Source organism: Haemorhous mexicanus, chromosome 6 (genome assembly GCF_027477595.1).
Source record: "Haemorhous mexicanus isolate bHaeMex1 chromosome 6, bHaeMex1.pri, whole genome shotgun sequence".
NCBI lineage: Eukaryota > Metazoa > Chordata > Aves > Passeriformes > Fringillidae > Haemorhous > Haemorhous mexicanus.
This window is the reverse complement of record NC_082346.1, coordinates 62,943,020-62,970,101: the sequence shown is the minus strand read 5'-3', so window position 1 is coordinate 62,970,101 and position 27,082 is coordinate 62,943,020. Positions and strand designations below refer to the sequence as shown.

At 40.9% G+C, this 27,082-nt stretch overlaps 1 protein-coding gene across 1 annotated transcript; it reads right to left on the bottom strand.

Moving 5' to 3' along the window:
• On the bottom strand, window positions 1–27,059 carry WDHD1 (WD repeat and HMG-box DNA binding protein 1). The gene is made up of 26 exons (XM_059850619.1): window positions 27,001–27,059; window positions 26,138–26,230; window positions 25,072–25,183; window positions 22,949–23,100; window positions 20,897–21,008; window positions 20,313–20,363; window positions 19,120–19,215; window positions 17,630–17,722; window positions 16,628–16,734; window positions 15,529–15,664; window positions 15,181–15,373; window positions 14,797–14,990; window positions 13,991–14,175; window positions 11,950–12,191; window positions 11,319–11,456; window positions 10,239–10,395; window positions 8,476–8,590; window positions 7,269–7,400; window positions 6,584–6,801; window positions 4,910–5,040; window positions 4,222–4,281; window positions 3,410–3,453; window positions 3,116–3,274; window positions 2,590–2,729; window positions 1,484–1,619; window positions 1–897 (listed from the first exon to the last, which is right to left on the bottom strand). Exons 2-26 carry the CDS (start codon window positions 26,212–26,214, stop codon window positions 697–699), a joined length of 3,381 nt encoding a protein of 1,126 aa, XP_059706602.1. The 5' UTR covers window positions 26,215–26,230; window positions 27,001–27,059; the 3' UTR covers window positions 1–696.
• Between the last annotated feature and the right edge of the window lie 23 nt (window positions 27,060–27,082).

The window sequence follows — 27,082 nt, the reverse complement described above, 5'->3', positions numbered from 1 at the left end:
TTAAACCAAGAAACAGCCATTTTATTTAAAGAAACAAACATTACAGACACAAATGTTAGAAACATCACAAGTTCTGAGCAGTTTCTGGATCCTGCTGAGGCAGGGATTGGGAAAGCACCTTAGCACAGTCTGGAATGGTTTGGCTTTGCACACCTGACCTTCCTAACTCAGCTTCTGCTCTGGTTTTCCATCCCTGCCCATATCAGGCTCTGTCAATGCCACAGCTGTTGAAGATGCAGCTGAACACGTTGCTGGTGTTCAGCTTTCTGCCCCTCACACCCATTTCCTGGAGTGTCTTACTCTCAAGGCAGTAGGGATGGTAGGAAGCCATTATTTTGCCTCTCTAAAAACCACAGGGCAGATTTTGGACACAGTTTACCCTCCCCAGAAGGATTAATCTGCATTTAGCCCCCAATATCACTGGGATGAGGGCACCCAGGGTGTCCCACAGCTACACAGCTCTGCTCAGGGTGTGCTGCCAGGGACAGGCCCATGAGCAGGAACTTGTCAAAGACTGTGGGAGGGGATTCAACATTCCTCTCAAAAATTGATCATAAACCACTTTCTAACAGACTATTTGGAGCCAGGCACTCTTTCTGCCAGTGCTCTTCAAGCATGGCAGCCAACTCCTCAACACAGAGGAATTTCTGCCATGAATTCTTTCAGAACACAGACACTGAGAAGGCACCACTTCATCTAGCTCTGCTTGAAGGCAAAAGCTGACAATCTGTTTGTGGATGGATCTAAAGGCTTGGATTTTTTGGATGCATTTGTGTCCTCAGATTTCTGCTCCTGGCTCTTTTTCACTTCATCTTCCTCAGCTGTGGGACGCTTCCTCTTTTTGTCTTCTGCTGAGTCACTGACTCTTCCTCCTCCTCTTGCTTTTTCAGTCCACATCTTTGAAGGAAAACAGAAAAGTACAAATTAGGTCACAAAACTCATCACTTTTGTTTTATACACATTATTACTCTGATTTTAAGGTACCGAAATAATTCCTGTGATGAACTAATAGGTTAACTAAGGAACTATTTCCTCACTTTTCTAACAACATTCTCCTTCAAAACTGGACTTCTTTTGAGATTGTGTATGAAATTGAAGCTCTTAATTGTCTTTCTGGAGAAATTATCTTTCTTAATTGTCTTCTAGAGAAAAGGCCCAACAAGTTAAATGAGAACAAATTTAATCCCCAGTGAATTAGGTCTGGCTATGAGACTTGGAACTCATTCCTTTTGTTATTTGTTCATTGATTATTCTCCTCTCACAAGCTCACTTTGGAAAAGCTGCTGTCTGATATTGCTTATAATTCAGTTTCTATTTTCATAAATTATATGTCATAGATCAAGGCACAGTTCAAAACTGAAATCCATAAAGATGGGTAAGAGTGGAATTCCCAGGAAAAAAAAGTCCTAACTGAAAAAAACCCAGGGATTCACTGGAGAGAAAAAAATTTTCAAACCCACAGAATCAGAGAATGTTTTCTTACCATCCTTTCCTCTGATGTCAGCATTCTAAATCGACTCATTCCTTCTTTTATTACTTCTGCTTCATTCAGATCAGGATTATCTGTCAAAATGTTTGCTCTGTTCTCTTCTAGCCACATCTGGAAACCTGTCTTAGGTCTAAAGCAAGCACACAAAAATTGTCTGGTTAAGAAGATTATAGGAAAACCACATCCTCCCAAAACAACATTTCTGAGCAGCACCAAACTGGGTATTTTTGCTCAGAAGACCTCTCAGGGCAGCAGCCTCCTCTCTCCACTGCAGGATGCTCTGAGAACATGCTGACAAGGCAAGACTAAGTCAAGCATTTTTATTAAAACTGTGAGATATATATATATATATATATATGGAGATTAACATTTTTAGAATGACAAAGCATAATGGTTCTCTTCCTTTCTGACAGGGTCCCATCAAGCTAAAAATAGAGCACATTCATTAGCTCAGCTCATCCTTCTCCCAGCTCTCCTTGCCACTTGTAGAACATCATCTGTAAAGGTTAACTGAAAGAATGCCAGTCCAAAGGAGTAATAATTACCTTTACCTTCCTCAGCTAAATGAAACATGATTGCAATAATGAAGGTTTCATGAGGATTGGGGTTGTTAGGAAATACATCTGCTTCCCAGGAACAAGACAGATTGGAGCCTCAGCTAGGAAGAGATGAGCTCCTCAGGTGACTGAAGATTTTGTTGACCTTCTCTTTAAAAAACCCCACCAAAATAAAGCTTTTACTCTTTCATATAAGACCCTTAGCTTTGAGACTTTGTGATTTTCTAGAGCTGTTGAAATTTGTACTATTTGCTGTGCTTGGGACTGTCACAGCAGCATGGTTTCATTTATCAAAGGTCATTACAAGCAGTATCAAGGCAAAAAATGTTGCTTAGAGCCCCAAAATTATATTTTGAACTGCTCATTTATTATTCCCTCCCACATTTTTCAAGTGGGTTCATGAATGTGACAACTTGTGAGCTAAACTTTAATCTTCATGTTATATTTCTTTGGCAAGTCCAACATCTTCAGAAATAAAACAGATTTTGGGCTTGCATTTCTATCAAAATTGGAATAGGGCACTGAGATGCAAGTGTCTCTCACCTTCTGTTTTCAGTGTTTTCCTGTGCAGTGACTTTGGCTTCTTGGGACTCATTTCCTGCTTTTTCTTCTCTTTCTTCCACTGTTTTTTCACCAGGATTAGTTGCAGGTGTGCGGGGCTGGAAGAAGGAGGCTGCTGAAGCCTACAGAAATGGAGAATAAGAAAGAAAAATGTAAAATCACCTCACTCTCAAACAACATGTACCATGTAGCCTGACAAACCCCAAGTCTTTCCTAAAGACATAATAATCACTTGCATTGAAAGAGTATCTAGTCCATCCAATTTCAGCACAGCAGATGTTTACTTATTTAAAATAAAAGCACAAGGATCAGTACAGAAATTAATTTCTACAATTGATTCTTTTTTCTGCTGTTTTATGTGCTATCATAGTCTTTGCACCGTGCTTAAATGAATTCTGCCATCTAAGCTGCTTTACTCACAGGGTTTCATACTTAGTAAAAGCTGGTAAAATTCCATTTCTTGTTCTTTCCTCACTGAAATGATGCAAGAAAAAACTACAAACATTACCTGCTTGGTCTTGGGTTTGGGGGTCAGAGGCTTTATAACAGGAGGGTTCTGCTTGTCTGCAGCTCGACTGCCAGATGAAGATGTTTTCTTTGAGTATTTGGTCATATTGTCTAAAACATTTCCTGAGGGGACCGCTGGGTCCTTTTTGCTGGATGACACCTAGCAAAACAAAGAAATAGGTGTTTTATTTCTTTTCTGTCATGTTCCCCTCCAAGGTATCAGTTATATTGGAAACTCCAGACAGAATCTGTTGTGGTTTTCAGAGCATCACAATCGAAGCTGCAAAATTCTTACCTTAAATGGATTCACTCGTCCTCTGCTGCTGGATGCAACCAGAGCTGTTTCAGAGGAGAGAAAAAAGAACATAAAAATGTGTGCACTAACACATATATCCAAATCTTTGAGGAAATGAGCACATTTTAGATGAGTAGAAAGACACTTTAATAACCCGGTGAAGGTTATGCTGTACGTGCTCAGCTATTCTTAGTTATCAGAAATGCCACACAGGACCAACAGCTTAAAATACAAACCCAGAGGAAGACCCAGTACTTCCTCCACTCCCAAATCCGTTTCCACTCCTATTATTCTTGCTCAAGGGTTGGCAGGTTGCTGGAGGTCACATTCTGCTCCTGCCTGCCCACACTCACAGCTCTACTCCAGGATTTCTCACTCTGCTTTGCAAGTAATAAACGTGCCTGTGAGTAGTGAAACAAATCCATTGATCACTGTTCTCATTTGTCCCTTCATGGCACAGCCAGGCAGGCACTGATTCAGCAACAGTGTTATGAACACCATCAGGTAGTGAAGACAGGAATAGGGAACCTCTAAAAAAACAATCTGTGTGAGCAGGCCAGGTTGGACAGGGCTTGGAGCAGCCTGGGATGGTGGAAGGTGTCCCCGTCCATGGCAGGGGGGTGGAATGAGGTGAGCTTTAAGGTCCCTTCCAATATAAGCCCTCCCATGATTCTGTGACTTTACCATTTGACAACACTGTTATGCAGTAAATTAAAGGAGTAATGGGAGAACAAGGGATAAAAAACAGGAGCAGATTTGTGAAGAATGACAAAGGTGTCATCTTTTTATCCTGGAATGAATGATTTCCTCACCAGGCTTTGGAGTAGTCACCTCTGCTGAAGTGACACCTTTGGAGAAACCACTTGACTCTTCTGAAAAAGGAAAGGAGAATATATTTACATGCAATAAAATATTGTAGCATAAATTCTTTAAAAAAAATCAAACCAAACAGACAAGTAAGAAAGGATGGGGCTTGAGCAACCTGGTCTAGAGGAAGGTGTCCCTGCTCTTGGCAGCAGGGCTGCAACTGGGTGATCTTTAAGGTCCCTTCCAACCCAAACCAGTCTGTGATTCAATGACTACAGTTAAATTATCAGAGAGTACAAACACTTTCACAAAACCATCTGGAATCTCTACTAGATTAAGAGTTGTAAATTTATTTCTTAAACCTTAAGCTTCTTCCTTAAAGTGTGCTCAAACTACTCATCTATCAATCTACCTCCTGCAAGATTGGAGCTGAAATCAAAGTAACTGATTAGAAGGTGAGCCAGTCCTTTAGGAATAAAATCAGGCAACAGGAAAAAATCCCCCAGGGCCCCTCTAATGGATACTGAGCACAAAGCACACACAGCTGTGACACAGCAGATGACACACAGTGAACTTGTTTCTCTGCAGTGACTGCAGGCACAGGCTGGAATATGGAGCCACTTAATTCCTTATTAAGTCTGCAAAAGCTATCTGGATAACTCCCAGGCTATTCAGAGAATATATTTTTCTTACTCTCTTTATGCACTTCTGGGGTTTCTTCTGCTTCCTCACAGCCATCAGTTTCTTCTTCATCTTCCACTTCTTGGTCCTGCTGAACATTCCTGCCTGGCAGCTGCCCCCACTTGGTGGCAGAGCTGCTGGAACTAAAGGAAGGAATTCAGCACAAAGGAAGTGGTCACCAAGTCAGAAGGAAAACTGAAACAACAGATGGCAAGCTCACTTACCTAATCAGACAATAAGAACAATACCATTTGGCATTTATGTGCATTACACCTTGATTAAACTGTGATGATTAAAGATTCATTAACCACTCCATAACGTTACTGCCAGAACACTTTGCAACAAATATAAATGGAAATATTAAAGATCTTCTCTAATCTCCATGTAAACATATAAACCTCCAGTATCATCAGATTACTTTTTCTGCATCCATAAATATACACACAGTATATTCATATATATTATATATATGTATTTTTATATTTATACATATATATGTATATATATATATGTATAAAACATGGATATATAATTTCATTCTGAAGGCATCAAGTTTGAACATTTAATCTGATTATTCTCTAAATTCCCAACACACTAGGATGTACAATTCTTGCATTTTCCTCGTAAAATTTGCCAATTACCAAAATCTGTATAATATACATAAACAAAAGGCCCATTTCTTTCAACCAAAACAATCAGTATTAGATTACTCTGGCACTAAGAACAACATAATGATTGTGATGGATTTTAGCCCTCAGAGTGGTTGAAGTTGCAGACATGGGATTACAGCTTCCACACAGGATCCAGAAGAACAAGCCAGAATATTTAGAAATTAGTTTTGACTGTGCAGTTTAACACAGAAGAATAAGGGAAAGGCTACAGATAAATTCAGGGACTTATCACTTCCTTTTGCTTAAATAAGTCCCAAACTTCACACATAAAATTGCTATAGGAAGACATTGCTTTCAACAATATTACATAAATGAATATAAATATATGTCATTATTATTATTATAAATTTAAATATGTTAAAAAGCAACTCCATAACAATTAAAAAATACCTACCAAAACACAAGCACACACCTTTTGCCTCATCATTTTATACAAAGCAGATGCAGGTAGGAGAGGAAAGATTGATAGCAGAAAGAGAAAAAGAATGCAAAGGCAATCTGTAATATGTTCCATAGCTTTGAAGAGCTGGGATTAGTTAGGAGGGAATAAGACCAAATAAAATAAACTGAGATGGGATATTCTAAAAAAGGGATGGGTGGAGAAAGATAGGATTTTAAGACAGGTGTGGAATGAATTGAGATTGAGAGACTGAGACAAAGAGGAAAAAAAAAAAATTAGGTGGGAGCCAAACAAAAGTAGGGAAATGTGGGAAGAGAAAATTCCAGTCTGAGCAACTTGGCATTGAGCCTGCTTTGGCTCTGAGGCTGCTGGACACAGGCACACAGGAAGTGAGGAGGGGAGATATTTCCCTCTGTGCTGGTGTCCTGGGACTAAGGAGTCCTCACGAGACACCAGCAAGGATGTGTCATTCACAAGTATCATTTCCAAGCAGAGCAACTCGAGCTGTCACTTCAGCCACAAATACCCTGCAAACTGTGGGCTACAGAAGTGCATCAAAACCTTAACAGAGCAGCAAAACCCATCCCAGTTTTTAGCCACGGAAATTCGCCTTACCCGGCGCTCGAGCGCTTTCGGAAATCCTCTTCCTCCTCCTCATCTTCCTGTGCTGCTGCCAGCTCTGAGGCTTTTTCCACAGCCACCTCACTGAGGAGCTGGGCCAGGTTCAGCCTGCGGGAGCGGGAGGCGTATTTGATGGCCAAGTTCAGCACGCTGTGGGTCATGAGGCCAGCGAGCTCCACGCAGCGGGACTCGCGCTCCAGCTTACAGGAGAGCTGCAAGGGAACGAGCCTGGGGAGTCACACACCTCAATTCCACAGCTCCCTCAAGACTCCAGGAGTGGGATATCATGGTCTTGGTGGAGTGAATGAATAAAGGTAAGACACCAATAATCATGAGCTACAAATCAAAGAAAAGCTTTGTTGTTTCCTTCTCCCCCCCACCCTTCACACTGCAGCCCACCTTTTATCAGAGTCTGAACCAGCTGGATTGCCAGTCACTAGCCAGACTCCTAAGAAGAGGAATCACATCAGTATTTACATCAGATGCCATCTACAAATAAATTATAGAATCATAAAATGGTTTGGGTTGAAAGGGACCTTAAAGCTCATCTCATTTCAACCCCCTGCCACGGGCAGGGACACCTTCCACTATCCCAGGCTGCTCCAAGCCCTGGCCATCCTGGCCCTCCAGTCTCAGGGATAAATCTTAAGGATTCTTTCTGTTATGTATTTGTACTTACAGCAAACAGCTTCATTAGGAGTTCCTGCTGTTCTTTCACTGCCTGGTTTTTAGCATTTTCATCAAATTCATATCCATTTTTTGACAAGTAATCCATGTGGCTGTGAAATAAAACAGAACGCCAGTACTGCTCCTGAAAAAAGGGAGAAGGATGAGTGTTGGAATTCAGAGGGGAAAAGCAGTCCATAACATAATGTCTAATCATTTACAATGGATTTTATCCACTTATTCTGAAACATTCCTTTCCTCTGATAATGAGGGTGATGGGCAAACAATTCTCCTTCAAATCAATGCTACCAAGGAAAAGACGGATAACAACCACACTTACACAAACTGATCCAAACAGTTGCCATATATTTTGAATTCCATTTATATGACAGACTTGCAGCAGGATGAAACCTACATGTTCACCTACACATATTCCCTCAAGCCAAATCAACAGTTCCTGGCATTCTCATCCCATTATTTTGGGGAGAGGGAGGAATGGCAAACTATCAGATAGAAAAACAAAACACTTGACCAAATGAAGGAGAATTCATTAAAAATGTCAGGGTGTTCACTAGAAGCTTTTTATCTACACTTCTATCAAAGAGAATAAATTTCAAATAGCATTCAACTGTTGAAAGGCTGAGGTTAGAATTTTATGTTCATTTCTCTTCTGCGCATTACAGCTGAGCATCACAAGTTTGAAATACTTAAACCAATAAAACCTGAAGAATAAAGACAATTATTTGTCTAGAAGTGGTCCACAGGCACATCTTGCTCCAACCAGCCTCTAAATAAGCCAAGCCAGAAGACCTGTGTTTTCAGTGATTATGAATTTGGATACTTAGTACATCTTTCAAAAATTCTCTTATGCCTAAAATAGTAAAACCCAGACATGATCAAGGACACCTTGACTGGAATCCCCAAATCTGCTATCAAAACCCACTAAAAAACCAGGAGTGAGAAAGACCGCAGTGGTCAGAAACAGATCATGTGTAAATACAGCTTTGCATCAGCTCTGCCAGTTTTGTTTTGTGCTCTCCTAGGAACAGTTGGGAACCAAACCAGAGAAGCTCCACAAAGACTGAACCCTCGGCCACGTGTTTTACTCAGGGTTTGCACTGTTCCTCTTTCACAGCAGAGGGGATTAACAGGGGTCTTGTATCATCCCCACTCCAGGGCCACCTGAGCCTCCCAGCTGTGGACTCCACACCATTCCATACCTCCATCTGTCCCTTCTCTGTTTCCACTTGACAATAAGGAAGTTTAAAAGGCAGGATTGCTACAGCAGGTCGTGGTAGGGTGGGAGGGAACCGGGCTCCTTTACAGGGGATACACCTGTGCACAGAAACAGAACACAGCACACTCACCACATGTTCCACATCCAAACCAGGTCTCCTAAGCAGCAGGATACTTGAAGAGCATTTGCCCTTTGGAAAGTAGCAATTAAATGACTGGCTTAAATACACCAATGTGTAAGAATGCATGAAAAAGGGTTATCTTTACATGGCAAGCAAGAAAAGAGTTCAAAACCAGCCAGGCACACACTGCTCTTGTTCACACTTTAAACTCCACATGTGGCACATAACACTCTCTGATCTTGATCTCACAGAATGTTTGATTTAACAGCTGTCACAAAGAGTAAATGCATGATATTAAAATCAGAAGCTACTGAACAACTGAAGGGACAGACTTATTGCTTGATTATATTTAAAGGAATAATTTCTGGTAACAATCACTTAAGCAAACCATTGACTGGGGAAGAGCTGTGTTTCCTGCAGCACCAATGCAGCATTGACAAAAACATCTGGGTTTCTAAGCTGCTGTTCCAGAGACTTGAAAAAAAAAAGAACAGGAAGCATCAGTGTTCTGGCTATCTCTTAATTAAGGCATGTGGTGTTTCTACCACAACCCTCCCCCCTCCTTATCTTCATTATGCTGCTGGCTTTGAGTAAAATGTTCTTAACAATTCAGAGAACAGCACCCTCTTTCTTGGAGTAGAAGGAAAAACTCAGGATGAAAGACTCACAGTTGACCATCTTATCAATCTGATGTGACCTGCACATTTTTGGTGAATTTTCTGGAGGCCAACATAATGATTTGGAGGGAGAAACAGGCAGGGAAGTGACATTTTAACAAAGGTATCAAATTATTTCCCCTATTCCAAAAAAGCAAAGTATTATGAAGAATGCCACCTGAGTTTAAATAAAATTCAGTCTCCCACCAAACTCTACAATTGTCCATAATTAGTGAAGTAAGAGAGTCTAAATTTCAGTAAAATATGGGAGCTGATGGATTCTGCCCTGGTAGGAAAAGGACACAGATCACAGAATAAAAAAGGCTACAAATAAAGCTCAGCAACAAAATGTCCAGTATGCATGTCACACTAAAAAGAAAGTTATTTAGACACACCAGTATAGCATTTTATAAAGAAATGGTTAGCTTTCAGCTGAATATTTGAGCAATTTTACATCCAAAATGGTTCTTCAAGGCCACAGTTTAAATATTAATGTAATAACAGACAGCTCTGATTTTTCCATGTCTGATGATGTAGATGAGTTATAGGATTGGATTCTTTTCAAAGTCAAAAAAGGGGAAAACATTTGGGAGGGGGGGTAAAGACACCAAGAACCCCAAAAACTTGGAAAAAAAAGAAAAAACAACCAAAGCCATCAAAAGCAGAAGTAGATTTCTAACAGCCACCATAACTTTAGAAAGTTTCTCTAGCAAAATGCAGTTTTATGAATGTGTCAATAAAGGGCACACACACCTCTGAGCCAATTAATCAGTCACAAATTAGAAAACTCTAATGAGTTACTCAAAACCAGTTTAATAAAGAATCTTCCATGTAGAATTCTATTTGGGGAGTTACCATTTGCTGTGAATATTTACCAGGCACCTTTTTCAGCACCTGTTTTGTAAAAAGGGATTGGAAAGGATTCTCTAGGATTGAAAACCAAGACAAACAAAGCATGAATTATCTGACCTGAGCTGCTGGGGATTTTCATGGATGCCAACGACCCAGTAATGATCATATTTCCCTTTGCAATGCTCTCTGGTGTTGCACACTGGAATCCAAGTGTTCCCAAGCCCTCGGTTCAGCATCCGCACGGTTCCCTCGGAATCCACGTAGCAAGGGGTGCCTGTTTGTACAAATGAGAGCAGTTCCTCATAAAGGCAGCAAATTACAGCCCAGCAAGGTGGGAGTGGTGGGTACAGCTGGGAAATGATGGTTTACATATTTCAGATAGACGTCCCCTCTCCCAAACTCAGCAGAAATCCGTTTGGAAAAGGCAGTTTCCTGGGAGAGACGCGCCACCTTCTGTCAGCCAGCAGCACTGCTGGTCAACTGGCAGGTTCCAAATTAAAACATTTTATGGAGAAATCGAGTTTATACTGCTCGGGCTGATTCCCAAAGGAAACCAGCTATTATACAATTAATTTTATGTTTATTATAAAAGGTCCTCCCAAGCTACCAACTTTAGGGGGTTGGGGTGCTCTTATGGTGTATTAACAGAGTTTGTTTCTATTGGCTGAGCAGGAAAAGCAATCAGGAAAACAAGTTCTGATAACATTTGAATGGGAAAATATTGAAGATTTCTGACAAATACATTGAAAGAATAGAAAAATAGAATTTTGTTGTTGAGGAGATTGGGAGAAAAAGTCCAATTCCTAAGATCTACATTATTGAAAGGTCATTAATTAGGCAAACTCGTCCATAAAATAACAGGATGGTTTGGGTTGGAAGGGATGTTAAAAACCATCTTGGTCCACCCCTTCCCATGGTCAGGGACACCTTGCACTATCCCAGGCTGCTCCAAGCCCCATCCAGCCTGGCCTTGGACACTTCCAGGGATCCAGGGACAGCCACAGCTTCTCTGGGCAGCCTGTGCCAGGGCCTCCCATCCTCACAGCCAGGAATTCCTTCCCAAAATCCCATCTAACCCTGCCCTCTGGCAGTTTGAAGCCATTCCTCCTTGTCTTGTCCAAAGTCCCTCTCCAGCTTTGCTGTAACCCCCCAGCAGTGTCAGTATTTCCCATCACCTCTCATGCAGGTGTTTCATACCTTCTGCAGAGAATCCAACCCACACCAAATAGGATTTCCTTGTCAGAGGAAGAGGGTCTCCATGCAAAATTTGTCTTTTCTTCATTCCTAGCTCCATCAGCTGTACCCCAAGGCACTGGTCCCCATCAAACCCAGTACCTAGGAAGAAGTTGTTCAATGATTGTGTCAGAAAACATAAGAATTGGCTAAATTAGTTTTGAATCAAAAGTTAATTCTAATGCAGCATTACCCATGGATACCACTGTCAGATACACAACTATTTGATACTTTGGACACACAAGTTGTTCATAACAACAACTTCCTTAATTTCCTGTAGTAATTCCTTCTGGCACATCTGAAACCCAAATTTAATTTATTCATTTCACTGTTGCAAAATTCTCCCCTTCCCCACAGTTTAATCTCAGCATCCCAATATCAAACACAGGCTCTGCTGTCAGAAGTCACAGGTCTATGGGCTGTGATGGATGAGCTTGTAAAAGCATCACCCAGAAGAGGAAAAGGACAAACGCCATGAAGAAAAAAAGAAGAAAACACTGGTGTTTACAAACAAATTAACCAGTGTGTGAAGCCAGTGAGAGGTGAAGACTGAAAACAATCCCAGTTCAAAAAAAGGCAAAAGGGAGAAAACTACCTCTGTGATAAACAAGCATCAGCTGCTCTCCATGTCCTGCCATGGACACCACTGGGCCTGGGAGACTGAAGATCTCCTTCTGGACTCCTCCAGCTGTGAACACACGGACCAGCAGGGCACTGGTGGCACAGGCAGCCCAGCCCTGACCTAGACAGATGGCCTCAATCTCTTCATCCTTTGGCATATCCACAGTCCACTCCTTGTTGGCATCCCAGGAGCCAAAATGGATGCAGTGGAGCTTGCTAAGGCAGAGACAAAGAACCAACAAACATCTCAACATGAAGTAAATACAACATCTGAAAATACACCAGTATAACAAATTTTTGTCAGAGATCTCTGATGGAACTACAGGTGGCACCACAAATTTCAAGTGGTCATTTGCAGAGGTGTTGCTCTTATTATTCAAAAACTGAAGAGCCAGCTTGACCTCTAGCACTGTAGATTTAAAGTCTCTAAAGTCTGAAGCAGAGAGAGTTGAAAGGTCTGAGAGGAGATTTTTTAGATGGAAGTAGGTAAATGTCCTTCTTGGCACCCTGAATATCAGCCCTCATTAGAAGTCAGTCATGTTATGCTATCTTTCAAAGGGAAAAAAGCATTAGAAACTTCAGTCCTTAAAAACTGAAAACTGCCTATGACCAATCCAGAGACATCATGCCTTTTGAGAGGTTACCCATTTCCACTGAGGAAAACACTGATACTTTCAAAAAGAGACAACCAATATATAACAAATAATACTTTTAAAGGATGCTCTTCAACTTACCACAAGGCTGTATGTGTGAAAATAAGAAGAAAGCTCTTTCTTCAAGATATTTCCACAGAAACCAAATAAAATACTGCTGAAATTGTTCTTAAATGCAAGAACAGAGTTTAGCTGGCCCAGCTTCTTAAATCTTTCTGTGGTTTTCATAAACTTGTCTTCTTCACACTTGAAATTCTTATGGGTATCTCCAAACATCTCCTTAGCAACAGTGTGAAAAGAAATAGCTGAACCCTTATGATTGATCTTTGATCTGAGCAGACTGAAAAATTGTTGTTCATGTTTACAATTTCCTTTGAGTCTGCATTGTGTGAAGTTTCCAGTATACATACATTTGAAAAAGGAATTAAGAAGAAATTCTTAAGAAAAAAATTACATTTTTCAATATTCTTGAAGTCTCCAAGTAGGTGGAAGCTAAAATCTTCCTGGAGAGGGGAACCATTGTCTCAGGTTTAGCTGGGTGTGTATTCAATTACCATCTGCTAGAGGTGGGGCAGTTTTCCTCTGTTCATTGGCAGTTTTCTTTATCTCTCCCACAGCCCATCCTCCCTCCAGGAGATCTCTGCTGTCCATGGCCACTGAGTGTCACTGCAGGGCTGATCAAATTCCATCATCCCATGGGGAGATGTTCTGCCCAGGGGAGGAGCCAAGCATTCCTACCTGGATCCAATCTGAGATTTTGGGACACCAAGACAGCCTTTCTACTGCACTCCCAGAGGATCAGCTTTCTTCTCCCCTGCATTCCCAGAGGGAGAGCAGGCCCATCTCCAGCACCTCTGGAGCTGCAGAGGAAAACTCCCCCCTTGTGCAGGATCCCTGCTCCAGCAGAACCACAGCTGGCACTGCAGGAGGGCTGCAGCCACCATTCAATGGGACTTCTGCCAACACCCTGACCCAGAGGGTGTCAGCTCCTATTCTGACTCTCTCAGTGTATTTTTGGCTTGGGTTTTTTTTTTTTTTTTTGTTTGCACTTATTGCATTTGTATTTTTAGTTTTCCTAGTAAAGAACTGTTATTCCTATTCCCATATCTTCACCTGAAAACCCTTTGATTTCAAAATTACAATAATTCAGAGGGAGGGGGTTTACATTTTCCATTTCAAGGAAGGCTCTTGCCTTCCTTAGCAGACACCTGTCTTTTCAAACAAGACCCCCATAAATAAAGTGCATGATCAAAAGCCAAAAAGCTCAGAATTGATTGAAGCCGATAACAAAAGCCAAAATGTTTGAAACAAGATGAAAGCACCTCCCTATTATGGGATGTGCAGAGCAAGGCCATGACTTACCTTGCAAGCTCCTCTGTACTCTCACAGGCCAGCAGGATGGCTTCAGTGGAGAGGTCAGCCATGGTGTGGCCCAGGGAGTTGGGGAGGTGAGTGGCATGGTGCACAGAGGTGTCGTGGAACTCGATGTCTATGGCGTTGTCCTGCTCGTCGTTGTAGCAGCGAATGATTCCAACTGAATTCCACACCTGGCAGAAGGAACCACACACACCCAAAGAAACCCATCAACTCAAATGTCCTCAATCCATCAGATAGACTGCCCTAAACCAGCCTGTTGTAATTATTTTATCTGGAACCAGAGTGGGTGGCAGGCTGGATAAAGATTGGAGACCTGTGTAATCAGGACTTGTGGTTCCTAAAACAGCTGAATTAGGCAGAAAGTAGTTTCACTCTCACTGCTCAGCCACCTTTCTCCCTACCAAATTAAGTGTAAAGAACTTGCAGACAGAAAGAAATAGTGAATGTTTAACATACAAGTATTAACAGCAAAAATTATCCACAGTTCTGACATAGAAAGGAATTTTAAAATGGATTTGCTAGAATTGAGCAGCATGGGTACAAACTGCATTGCTTGATTTTGTCTTAAAGCAAAGTATTTACTTCTAAAGCAACTGCAATGTAAACCAAAACATTATGGAGTCCTTGCATGAAAACAAAGCTACTTTCCATTACTTAGCTTCACACTCTAAAGTATTAAAAAATATTGGACTAGATTAAAACATGACACGAAATGGACAATATTAAATACAAAACTAATACTTTACATCTAAATAACCAGCATCTAAATCTAAATAACCACACAGATTTACCATGAATCGATGCATCAGATGCACAGGAGTGGAGCCAGACTGGAAGGGCTTTTGCCTGGGGGTTGGCATTGGCCCATCATAGAAAGGCTGTTGTGTAGATGATGGTGGCAAAGCTGAAAAGCCACCACCAGTCTGATCATCACCATCATCCTCCTTCTCAAGAAGACCAGAACTAGCTTTTATCAACCCAATATCTAGAAGTAAAAAACAAAAAAACAAAACAAACAAAAAAAACCCTCACACACAGTATTATGACAGAATATAGGTTAAAAAAATTTAAAACAGACAAGATTTCTCTGGAAAAACAAAGCAGAATATATCTGAGTAGAAGATGCTAAAAGATCATCCCAGTAAAAGAGCTCTGGAAAATCAGTTATTGTGTACCTAGTGAGTTATCATCATCATCATCAATTACTGCCCGTCTCACGTGGCCTGGGGGTTGCATAAGGTCATCAGCATCATCCTCATTATCTCCAGTTTTTGGGGAAGAAGGAGGTTCAATCACATCCCCATTTAAGTAATCATCATCATCTCCATCAAACAGATCGTTGTAGTCTTTGGCCACTGCACTGGCAACCTACAACCAGATTAGCCATCAGCACAGAACTTCCTTTGGACATGCAACTCAAGAAATAAATTAACACACAAGATGGAACTTGCAAAGCACAAAACAGAGTGTTCCACATAACCTAAATAATGAAATTCATTCCAGAAGTCATTGGTACTGAGCACCTTGTCATTTGGCTTCTCTGCATCACCAATATTTTCCAAGAGCCCCAGATTTCCTTCATTGTCTGTGTAAGCAATTTGCTTATATTTAGGGTGCCATGCCAGTCCACAAATTGAGTATTTTTTCTCATGCTTCATCCTAAAAAGATTATGAAAATAATGGATTTTAGTAAAGTCCTCAGGGCAGAACCTTCCCCTCCAAAAGTTATTGCAAAAAAGTGGTAATTTTTATTTAGTACAAGAAAATGATATTACACATAATAAGATAATTAATAGGCCACCTTCAGAGTAAACAGCTGCTACAAAAACAGAGCAAGTCTTCCTTTTCTATGAAGAAAATAATTTAAGGTTTGAAAATCAATCAGAATTATATTCTTAAAACAACAGCTTCCTGATACACATTTAGAAGACAAAAAAACTCCTCAGCACTCATTTATTCCAGAACCATCCAGCTATAGAAAGAACATTATTTGTTTCTCTTGAATAAACTGATAAATTAATCCTCTATCTTTTCCACCCTTTATCCTTACAAAAATCATCCCATTAATTATTTACATGATCTGTCTATAATTCTTAACATAGAGATTGTAGTTACATTCATGTTTCTTACACAGAATATTCAGATAATTCTCTTCTTCTCTACCTCATTTAATAATACCTTTGATTTTAACTGGGGGGATATTTAGGGTTATTTAAGAGCTTTAATTAACCAATTTGCATTTGCCAGTCTGTCCTTTTTGGCCTACAGGTGAGGATGGCTGACTGACTGAGCTGTGTTTCCCTTTCCCTCTAGAAAACTTGTTACTGGGGTCTGGGATGAGAGGAAAATTTGTTTCCATCAAAGCTATCCTTTAATCAATCAGCAGTTTCAAAAATAATAACAGATACACAAAGAGAAAGATTCTGGGATTTGAACAAAATCCACATTCAAGTCCCTTCCCTAAGGTGCCTGCCAGGTTAAAGGAGAAAACCCTGTAAATCTCAGAGTTTTCCAAGAGGCAGAGTTCTATATTTGCACAAAAAAGTTTTACAGAAAAGACCTTTAAGTTCTATTTTGAGAAAAAGAGAAGAATTTGGGGATTTATGGAACAACACTGAATACCTCTCTATGCACTGCTGGGTTTCCACATTCCACACCACTAAATTCCCATCCACACTTCCAGCTGCCAGGAACTGCCCACAAGGAGACCAGACCACAACGTTCAAGGGCTAAGGACAAAAAATAAAACAAATTATAATAAAAAGTAACCAATGAATTCACAGCATTCCTATTCTGAAGCTTAAAACAGACAGTCTGAAATAAAAAAAATCTATAATCATCTTTAGCAGACCATATCCAGCCTCCTGTATATGGGCTGGGGTTAAGTAACTCTTTTTCTTTAAAAACTATTATAAAAATGGTTGGTTTAAAAAAACACTCTTTGAGACAGCACACATATTTTTGTTTCAGAATATGCATCTTCTGTCATTAAACAGTGTCATGAGGCCAAACAAAACCCAATTCTAGACCTGCAGAAAGAAGCAGAGTGTATTTTGCAAACTCAGCACTAAGCCTTGCTTTATTTATTTTGAACTTTATGCAGTCCCACAAATGAAAATCCAAGGCTGTGTGTTCTGCATCTTAATAACACTAGAAGGTGATTCTCTTCAACCCAAAAAATCCCAAGTACACAGTGAGGCCAAAAGAAAGAAGGTGGCACAATCAGGTCTACTAAACTTCAGCTCAATAAAATAGAAAGTGAACAAGTGACATCTCTGCTCCACACAGAAATAATACTCCTGACATTTTTCTCTAAAAAGCTCTGTATTTAGAGCAATTTGTGGAAACAGATGTTCTTCAGCTGCAGTGGCTGAGTCACCAGGAGACTTTAGAGACCTGGTGGGTTACTATAAATGAAGGAGGGGAATCACATGGAGGTGTTTGACACCACTCAGCATCTCTGCCCTGTTTTCCAACAGAAAGCAACAGGATGAGAAACAGAAAATGTGAACAATCATTACCAAGAGAAGGGGGCCAGGGAGAGGTACTGTGCAGAAGACAATTTCTTGCAGAATAACATTTAAATTGCAGAGTATTTAACAAGCCCCTGGTTTCTGCACCTACCTGTGTGATGGAGGCATCTGACAGATTAAATTGACTATCCCAGGTCTCTCTTCTGAACAGTTCAACAACTTTATCTACAGGAACTGCCAGCAGCTGCTCAAAGGAAAAATATTACACCATTTAGAACAAGTTACCTGTCAAACAGAACACTCAGGCAGCACATTTCCCTCATTCAGAAGCCTCACAGATGTGACTGCCTCAGGATTTAACAGCTCTCTAACATCCCAGCCATGCCAACTGAGAGAGCAAGCTGAAGTAATTTAAATTACAAGGTTCTTTAATGCTTTCCACAGGCAACAGAGCAAAACAAGCCTGTTTTTACTGTAATTTTCATTTCCTTCTGGCAGAAAACTGCACCATAAGGTTATAGGTTCTTATTTATCAAAACATGACACACACACACACATAATTTTCAATGCCCTGAGCACAAGGCTTAGGTGATACTTTACCCTCCCTCCCCAAACTCCTTTTGATCAGGTTACAATTTCTCAATAAATCTGATTAGAATAGCTGATTCCTAAACCAGCTCATTTCATTTTCCATAAAACTACATTGATGTTACTGGCTGGTTATTTCTTTAGGATCTGTTTTTGTTAGGATTCCAACAATTTGCTTTGTAAGAGAAGCAAGGCAACTGCTTACATTTTGAATACATGTGTGTGTGAAGAATTAAAAAATGGAAACTATTTGGTTTTATGCAATATGGATATTGAAACAATTTGTACTGAGGGTGACATTCAGTCTTCCATGGAAAATTGATACATAACACTGTCATAGCAGCCAGGGATTTTGAAGAATCATGGAATCACTTAGGTTGGAAAAGCCCTCTAAGGTCATCAAGTCAAACCATTAATGTGACAGTGTCATCTCCACCACTAACCCATGTCCCCAAGTGCCACATCCACACAGATTTTAAACTCCTCCAGGGATGGGCACTCCACCACTGCCCAGGGCAGCTGTGCCAGGTCTGACAAGCCTTTTGGTGAGGAAATTTCCCTAATATCCAACCTAAACCTCCCCTGATGCAAACTGAGGCCATTTCCTCTTGTCCTGATGTTTGTGACCTGGGAGAAGACACCAACCCCACCTGGCTGCAACTTTGATCCTCAGGTGAAAAGAAAGGGAGGAACTTACTGAGGAAATATTTACTGACTAGAGCAAAATTGACTCAAAGCAGAGAAGGACAGGAGTCCTTTATTGCTCTGTTGTGAACAATTTGATTACTTCCCTCGTGTACCATGTTCCTTCCTATTCAAGCACACCAAGACTGTTTAATGCTGGTTAGGGCTGACAGCAGGACTCCTGCCAAGCTCAGTCTGGAGCTTAAACAAGGAGCCATTTCCAGCTTTTTATGTTTCCTAAAAGGGAACTTCACCCCAAATATTTTCCTTACTCCCAGAAGGTGCAATTTGGGTTTGCCTAGATTGAATTCTACCATTGGACTCAGAGGCCAAAGAAGGATTAAGACATGATAAAAGAATGTCACTTACCTTGCCAGTGCCAGGTTGCCAGGCAAGCCTGCAGATTGATTTAGCATTTATCACATCATTACATTTCTGCAGCAGCAGCCAGCTTGTCGTGCATGTCTGAAAACAAAATTTAAAAAAATAAGGTTTTTAGCTCAGCAAAAATCTGCTGTTTAGGACAAATTCTTAAAAGAAATGGGTGGGGAAAAAAAAACCAAAAGAAATGTATCTGAACTGAAATAATCTCTTTCATAAAAATACAGTAGTACTTACTGCCTTAAAAATAATTTGTCAATGTAGCCCTGAAACTATTTTAATAACAATAAAACTACTTGTAACAGAAATAAGATCACAGAACATGTATTTTTAACCAAGTACAGAACAAATGAGCCCATCTATTCTTAGGTTATAGAGAAATGTGGCCAAAAAGCATTTGTCAAACCCAGATCAACTGCAGCAAGGTGACACACCACAGCCTGAGTATGGTCCCAGCTGTATAAAGAATGAATGGCTGTAATCTCAAATCACAGCACAGATTCATGCATCAAACTGCCCCAACCCTGGAACATTCTCAATATAATTTCCTCAGAAGGCAGCCACTGTCAGTCTGGAACATGAGATTTCACACAACTATGCTTGTGTCATAAAAAAGTAGCAAGCCACGAGTGTGGGGGGGATATTTTCAACTGCACTTACAGGAATAATTCCACAGGGATTCTTATTCCAGTCAGTGGCATTTAGCAAAACTAATGCCATAGCCATATGCACGGCTGCCTTATTAAAGCCTTCACCTGAAATTCTCAAGTTCCTTAGAGTTCTAAGAGCAGAGGCTAAATGTGTTTACTACACTTAATAAACTGTTTATTATAATCAAAATTCCTCAGTGCTGAAATTCTGAAATGAGGACTCTGATGTCAGTTGCTATCCTTATTTTGTCCTTGGCACTTACAGTGTTGGCCAATTAGGAGAGATGAACAGAAGGAATCAGGGATTTCACAGGCAGGAAGAACAAAACACAGCTACCCAGGCAACATTTCATAATCAGGTTTTGGAATTTCTCCCAGAAGCAGAGAGAAGTATTCTGTGAAGTGTAGCTAGATTTCATCCCCAAAAGGAAAATCCTACTCCAGGAGGGTTATTTCAGTCCAGCTCTTCTTGCTGTCTGTGAAATCCTGGATTGCTTAGGAAAGATTTCACGTGGAGAGGGCAGCTTTTACCTGATCTGCAATGCTCCAGACTCTGACAGAACCGTCACAGCTCGCCGAGGCCTCGGTGAGAGAATGGAGTAAACAAATTAATAATTAAAGACATGGAGAAATTAATGCTAGAGAACTGAAAAATCCCTATAACCATTGCCACACACACAGGATACACAGGCAGTTTTAAGAAGAAAACCTCCCTGTTTAAACCACTATAAGATTTAAAACTTTCCAATGCTGTCATCTTGGAGCTGTACTCAGCTCCAAGCTGCTGTAATTACAAACCCTCATACTTCAAGTGAGCTATTTATTTGCAAAAAAGGCTCAAAACTAATATTAAATTTAGTGAAGCACCTTTTCTCCTCTAAATTAAATTCCAGAAGAACACAGACAGTAACTGATTAGTAAAGCAAAGACTGAGTTCTCCTGGGAGGCACCAAGTTGTGACAGACTCCATCACCAGCAAGGTCAGATGAAATGAAATTGTCTCATCTGCCCAGTCCCTGGTTGGTTTTTTTTTGGTAAAAAAAAAATCTAATTTTTTTCCCCCCAAGGAAAATGAGATTCAAAGCAGAAAGCAAATAAGAAAAGTTTCTTTTTACCAGGTAAACATCCTTGGGGTCAAAAGAAAGGCTTAAAACAGGCGCATCGTGTCCTCGGAATGTTTTCTGCTTGCTGCTATCAGTCACCTCCACAACTTTGATCATAAAGTCACTGCAGATCACAATGACATAAAATTGTTATCATTGCTATTAACAACGACAAACTATGGTTTTATGGCAATAAAAATTGGGCATTAAATATCTTTTGGGGAAGTTACAGCTCTCAACACTATATGATGTAAAATGAGAATCTTGAGGATTGTTACAATAGGAGTCAGGCCAGACTGGTTTTACCAGAAAATTATTTTTGTTCATGTCAAAATTCATAAAATATGGTTGTTTTTTGAAAAAGATATTATGCACACACAGACCATATATCTCTTCAATATAATATTCTACATCATCTAATAAAAATCTCTGCTCAGATACCAGAGAGCTGATGACATCTACTGAGTGGGACCAATATTCATTAATATAATTATTTGGCCAAGAGGCTTTAAAAAAAAAAGATGGTGCAAGTAGTTTATTTTGTGTGATTTTTTAACAGGATTTTTAAGACTATTTAGTGTATCAGATACAAAAAGAGAATTTTAACATTTTAATTCCTTCTTCCAAAATTGCAGCCAATGCTGCAGTTCAACTCAAAATATCAATCCTAACTCCTAAGACAAAGAGCTCCTGTCATAAACTTCCAGTACCACTCCCTCTGAGACCTCATTGCAATACCCTCAGAAATTTCATTTTAGGATCTAATTCTATAGGGTTAACCATTACTTTTAACCTTTTTCATGTAAATCATGCTAACTTTGGCAGCCAGTTGGATGTTAAATTTATACAACTGAACAACTGAAGTCTGAAGACTTCATGTAAAAATGGAGAAATCTGGGACAAATAAAGCAATTCTTCTCAGCTGCACTCCCACACTTCATGGCTTCCACCATCCTCCTTTAGTATGACACAAAGACCACTGAGGGATGGCCTGACAGTCTTGTGAGCTCTTTTTCCTAAAAATGTGGGAGCCCCAGCCAGGCTGCAGGAGTTCTGGGGGGTTATAAAAGTTTTAGAAACAGCAAAGAGTTTGCTGTCTGCCTAATCTCTCTAATCAAAGCTGGATCCTGGGGCAGAGCTGTTCTCTCAGAAACAAGCACTGGCAGAGGGCCAAAGCCATGATCCCTGTCAGATTTGGAGATTACAGTGGTTACTGCCCAGCCTCCCAGTTTTGGTGGAGCTGCTGCCAGAGTTCACAGTCCAGCACGTTCATCCAAAATGCTTTTCTGGTTCAATTCACACTTCGAGGAGTCAGGAAGCAGATCTCTGCCACCTCCCCTGTGGAGCAAAATTCCAGGAGAGGCAAGCAGGCAGTTTGAATTAGCTATGACTGCCCAAAGAATTCATCAAATCCAATTGAGAATCACCTGAGCCTTAAATACACTGAAAAAAACCCCACAAAACTCATTGCCTGTTGGCTATTTTGCCTCCTCTGTTTAAGGACTAGAGTATATTCTGTAAAAACACACGTGCTGCCCTAAGAAAAGAACTAAACTACATATTAAATTCCCCTCAGGCAAGTCTTGAAAGTGTCATCTGTTATCATTTGGCAGATCAGTGATGCTTATGCCAGAGAATGACTCAAAGCTCTCACACAAATCAGAGCCAATCTAACTTTTAGATGTGCACATTCATCTGCAAGCCCATGATCCTGAGCAGCTGGGACATCATCCTCAGCTCCCAGTGACAAAACCCTCACTGAGAGGAGCCATCCACAAGGGTGAACACTTGTGCTTCAGCCTGAGAGCTGAAAACACTCAAGGCTCCTAAAGAAAAGAAACTATTTCACAACACCAGACTTGTACATAAAACTACTTGGTGGATGAAGTATCTCCCAGAGCATTGTTTCCTAAACTCCTCTTCATTCCTTTCTTCCCCTCCACCCCCCTGAAGGCATTTTCCAGCCCTCAGAGGTCTGTGGGCTCATGACCTTGTTGGTAACAACCTGCCTGGGAGGAAGATTGCAGACTCTGAAGGGCAGCAGTGCTTTTCCTCACACATTACCTGGATCCAGCAGCAACTTTGGTGCCATCAGGACTAAAGGTGACGTGGTTGACAGGCATGGTGAAACGAGTGAGGATCCCATCTGGAGCTCCCTCAGGAAACGTGTGGATCTGGACAGTGTTGTTGGAGACTGCTGTGATCAGCCTTCCATTCTGACAACAAAATCAGCCACAAAATCTGTCAGTTAAAACACATTTATGCACACAGAGACGAAAATCCCACTCTGATGTCCCAAATATTTTGTCAAATTATTCATTTATTTATTCATTCTTTATTCTTTCAAAAAGGTCTGACAGTAAGAGTAGTACAAGAAATACTCTCTAACTTATTTTTTTTTCTGCCCAAAACTACAGACAAGCATAGTCACTTTAATAATTTATCACTTTAACCAAACTAACTTGCATGCTATTTAGATTCATCTGCTGCAGCATCAGGAGAGGGCACCCTTGGACTGGAATTCTCAGTTAAATGCCATCAGGGAAAGATGAGAAGTTCATGAACTATAGCTCAGTTCTTTGCAGAAAACAGAAGGCAGATGCTCACTAAAAATTAATCCAGATTTTAAAAAGTGCAAAATAAAATAAATAATTATCCAATTCTTGGAAAATAATACCTCTTTGAGTGACAATGCTATTCCTCAGTTGTACACAGCAGTAAAACTTTAAAATTAATATAAAGAAATGCCTTGTTTTCTTTTTTATTGTGTGTATTTTTTTGAGGGGAGGCAGTATTGTGGTTGGGGTTTTTTATTAAGGTGTATAAAATTACAGTAAAAATCCTGAAGGTAAAGGAAGCAGCAGCCAGCAGTGAATAACCTAAAAAATAAGAGACTCGATTTATTACCTAGATTACATCAACATCTCAGAACAGCCCCTCATGGCATTTCATTACTGATGGGTAATTTTTGAAAAAGGATTTCCTGACATTTAGTCTCCCACTGCTTAAAAATAAAACATCCCTCAAAACTAGGAGTTTTCAATTCAAAATCTTTTTCAATTTTTCCCAAGATTTTTCCTTCTCTATTCTTTAACAGATTTAACAATTTCTGGCTCTGCCACTGATTTGCTAAGAGAACCCATTCAAGTCATGTGGTTGGTTTATGAAACAATAATTTATGTGAGGGAAATCTACAGCAAAATACCCTTAAAATCAATGATGAAAATAGATTTTACAGTCATTGAGGAATAGATACATGGGGGATGCTAAAAAGGACATAAGAAAGAGGATTCAATTAAGGCAGTAATTCTGAACACAAGTGCAAATGATAATTCTTATAATGCAATACAAATATGTTAATACCCATTTATTTCCTCTTTCATACTCCTCTACAAAATCCCAAGTAGTTGAAAAACAATCTTAAAATTTCTCTTTATCACTGCCAGGTTAAATACACAATATTTGTGTAGGCTTCTGGAAGACTTCTAAAATTGCCACAAAGACAATATTTTAGACCCACTATGATTAATGTCATATAAAAAATTGGACATGAAAGAAATAAGGTGACAATTCTCAAGCTAAATACATGAACATGCATAGTAAAAATAATTATTTTCTATTATATAAATCCTCTTCTCACTTCAGGGACACTAGGTCAGAGGCATCTTTAGGCCAAGCAACAATTCTGAGAGTGAAACATCAACCAATTATTTAAAAAAAAAGTGTTACCAAACCATTACTCACTTTGTGAAAGCAAGTTTTGATTAATACAGATTATAATTCCTTGGACTTTAACACAGGCCCACACTAAACAACCTCTTGGCTTTCTTCCTAATACTTGATGATCACATCCTATGCTGGGAAAATTCTTGCAACTCACATGGTGAGAAAACACTGAAACAGCCTAAAAAGTTCACTGCATAATTAGCTTAATCTGCTGGGTTTGTTTCTCAGAAAGGAGATCAGAGTCAGAAATTGATATAACTCAATGTGAAGGAAGAGGAGGGGGAAAAAACATTACAAAATTAGTGTAAGTTATAATTCCTCTACAGCTGTGTATGGGGTAGAAAGAATTGCCAGAGGTAATTCCTGCTTATTGTTACCCACAGAGGCAGCATCCCTGAGCTGGCAGAGCCACAATCTGGAGGAAGATCCACAACTGTGAGGAGCTGTGTTAACAACCCTACCTTTAGAGCACATGAGTAGGCCTTTTCTCCCACATTAATGGACTTTGGATCATCATCATCCAGGTCTTCCCAGATCCTAACATCTCCATCACTGCCACAAGTCACAATGCAGCTGTGGAAAGACACAGGATTTGTTAACAACCAGGAATCTGCATCCTTTTTCAAGCATTTGGTTGGAATGCCAAATGAGGCTTTTTGTGGTTTCAAGGGATTGTTACCAGATCATCTCTTATGAACAGTCTTTGCAATGATAATGAACTTCAGAAACAAATAAAATAATATGGACTTTAACCATAACCAGTATATAAGGTGGATCCTCTGAGTTTGTTTTGAGAGGGCTTGGGGTTTTTTTAGTTTACTTTTTAGTCTATAAAAAGGTAATACTAAATATATAGTTTGTATTTATACATTCAAGAACCAGCACAAGGAAGAGATGAAAATATAGCAATCCCAATATTGCATTCCTTCAACTATATTTTTGATTTCTTAGTGCATACATAACGTATTTACTCCCACACTACACTGATTTCTGCTAAAATCTATGAAGTCACTCATAAAATGTGCATATAGTTTATATATATATATAATACTTACTATATATATATACATGGGGATATATATATATATATGCTTACACTTAAGTTATAAATCAATCACTTCTAAAATCAGAGCACCTAAATATGTCACACATCCAGTTCTCAGCACTGGCAAAAACCAAAGGATTTCTTGGACCATGCCAGGCCATAAATCCATCCCAGTATCTCAAACAGCAGTGGCTGATATAGAAACTTTCAGAATCATTCAGATTGAAAAAGCCCTCTAAGATCATCGAGTCCACCCATTCCCCCAGCACCGCTGAGGTCACCACCAATCCATGTCCCCAAGTGCCACATCCAAAGAGCTTTTAAATCCCCCCAGGGATGGAGACTCCACCACTGCCCTGGGCAGCTGTGCCAATGGCTGACCACTCTTTTAGAGAGGAAATTTTTCCTAATACCAAACTGCTGGGAAAGCATCAGACAGGAACAAGCCCAGCCCTCTCTTGGCTCTGGAACGGGGCTGTTACCTGCCGGTGTCATTGAAGCAGACATCGGTGTGCCCCTCGGTGTGGCCATACCGCATTGGCTTCTGCTTTGGTGGCATCTTTGCTCCCACCTGTCTGCTCATGGAGAGGAAAAAAGAGGAGAAATAACATCAATTAAAGGGAAACACTTTGGGAAGAGGATCAGATGGGGGGACAAGGTGAGAGCTGCTGGGACCCTCACCTGCAGGGATGGGGACATTGGCTGGGGACACAGGATGGGAGATGAGGACATGGGAATGGGGACATTGCTGGGAGGGGAGCAGGGGACACTGCAGGGATGGTGACATCACAGTGATGGGGGCATGGGAATGGGAGATGAGGACACGCTGATGAGGTCACTGGGACAGGAGATAGGGACACTGTAGGGATGATAGGGCTGTAGGATGATAGGGACACTGACATTGTAGTGATGGGAACACGGGGTAGGGGGAGCCACAGGGATGGGGGCATCGGGAAATAGGCATGGGGATGGATAGGAGATGGGGAGATTGGATATTGCAGGGATGAAGGACCCGCTGATGAGGTCACGGGGTGGGAGATGGGGAGACTGTAGTGAGGGTGACATTTCAGGGATGGGGATATCGCAGGAATGGGAGTTGGGAACACGGGTTTAGGGGGTGTGAGGATGGGGACACCGCGGGGATGCGGGCCCGGGTTACCGAGGCCCGGAGGGGCCTGCCATGCCGGGGCCTCTCCGTCGGCCGTCCCAGGGCAGGCCGGACAAGCCACCCACCGGACCCCGGCAGGGGCCCCCATTCCCCGCGGCTGCCCTCGCTCCGGAAAGGTCCCGCAGGGTCCCGGTGGGGCCACACCCGCCATCCCTCCCTGTCCCTCCCGCCGCTCACCGCCGGCCCCGCCGCCCGTTCGAGCCTTCCCGCGCCCGCCGCCGCCGCTCCGCCCTCGCGGGGCTGGGCCCGAGCCGTCAGC

Bases quoted from the DNA above. Each gene is read 5' to 3' on its own strand.
- WDHD1 (XM_059850619.1), bottom strand. From the start codon at position 26,214: ATGCCACCAAAGCAGAAGCCAATGCGGTATGGCCACACCGAGGGGCAC. The intron at 21,009-22,948 runs GTAATGTGTGAG...TGTGATCTGCAG, and splicing joins AAAGTTGCTGCTGGATCCAG to TGACTTTATGATCAAAGTTG. The intron at 10,396-11,318 runs GTATGAAACACC...TTGTACAAACAG, and splicing joins GGTTGGATTCTCTGCAGAAG to GCACCCCTTGCTACGTGGAT.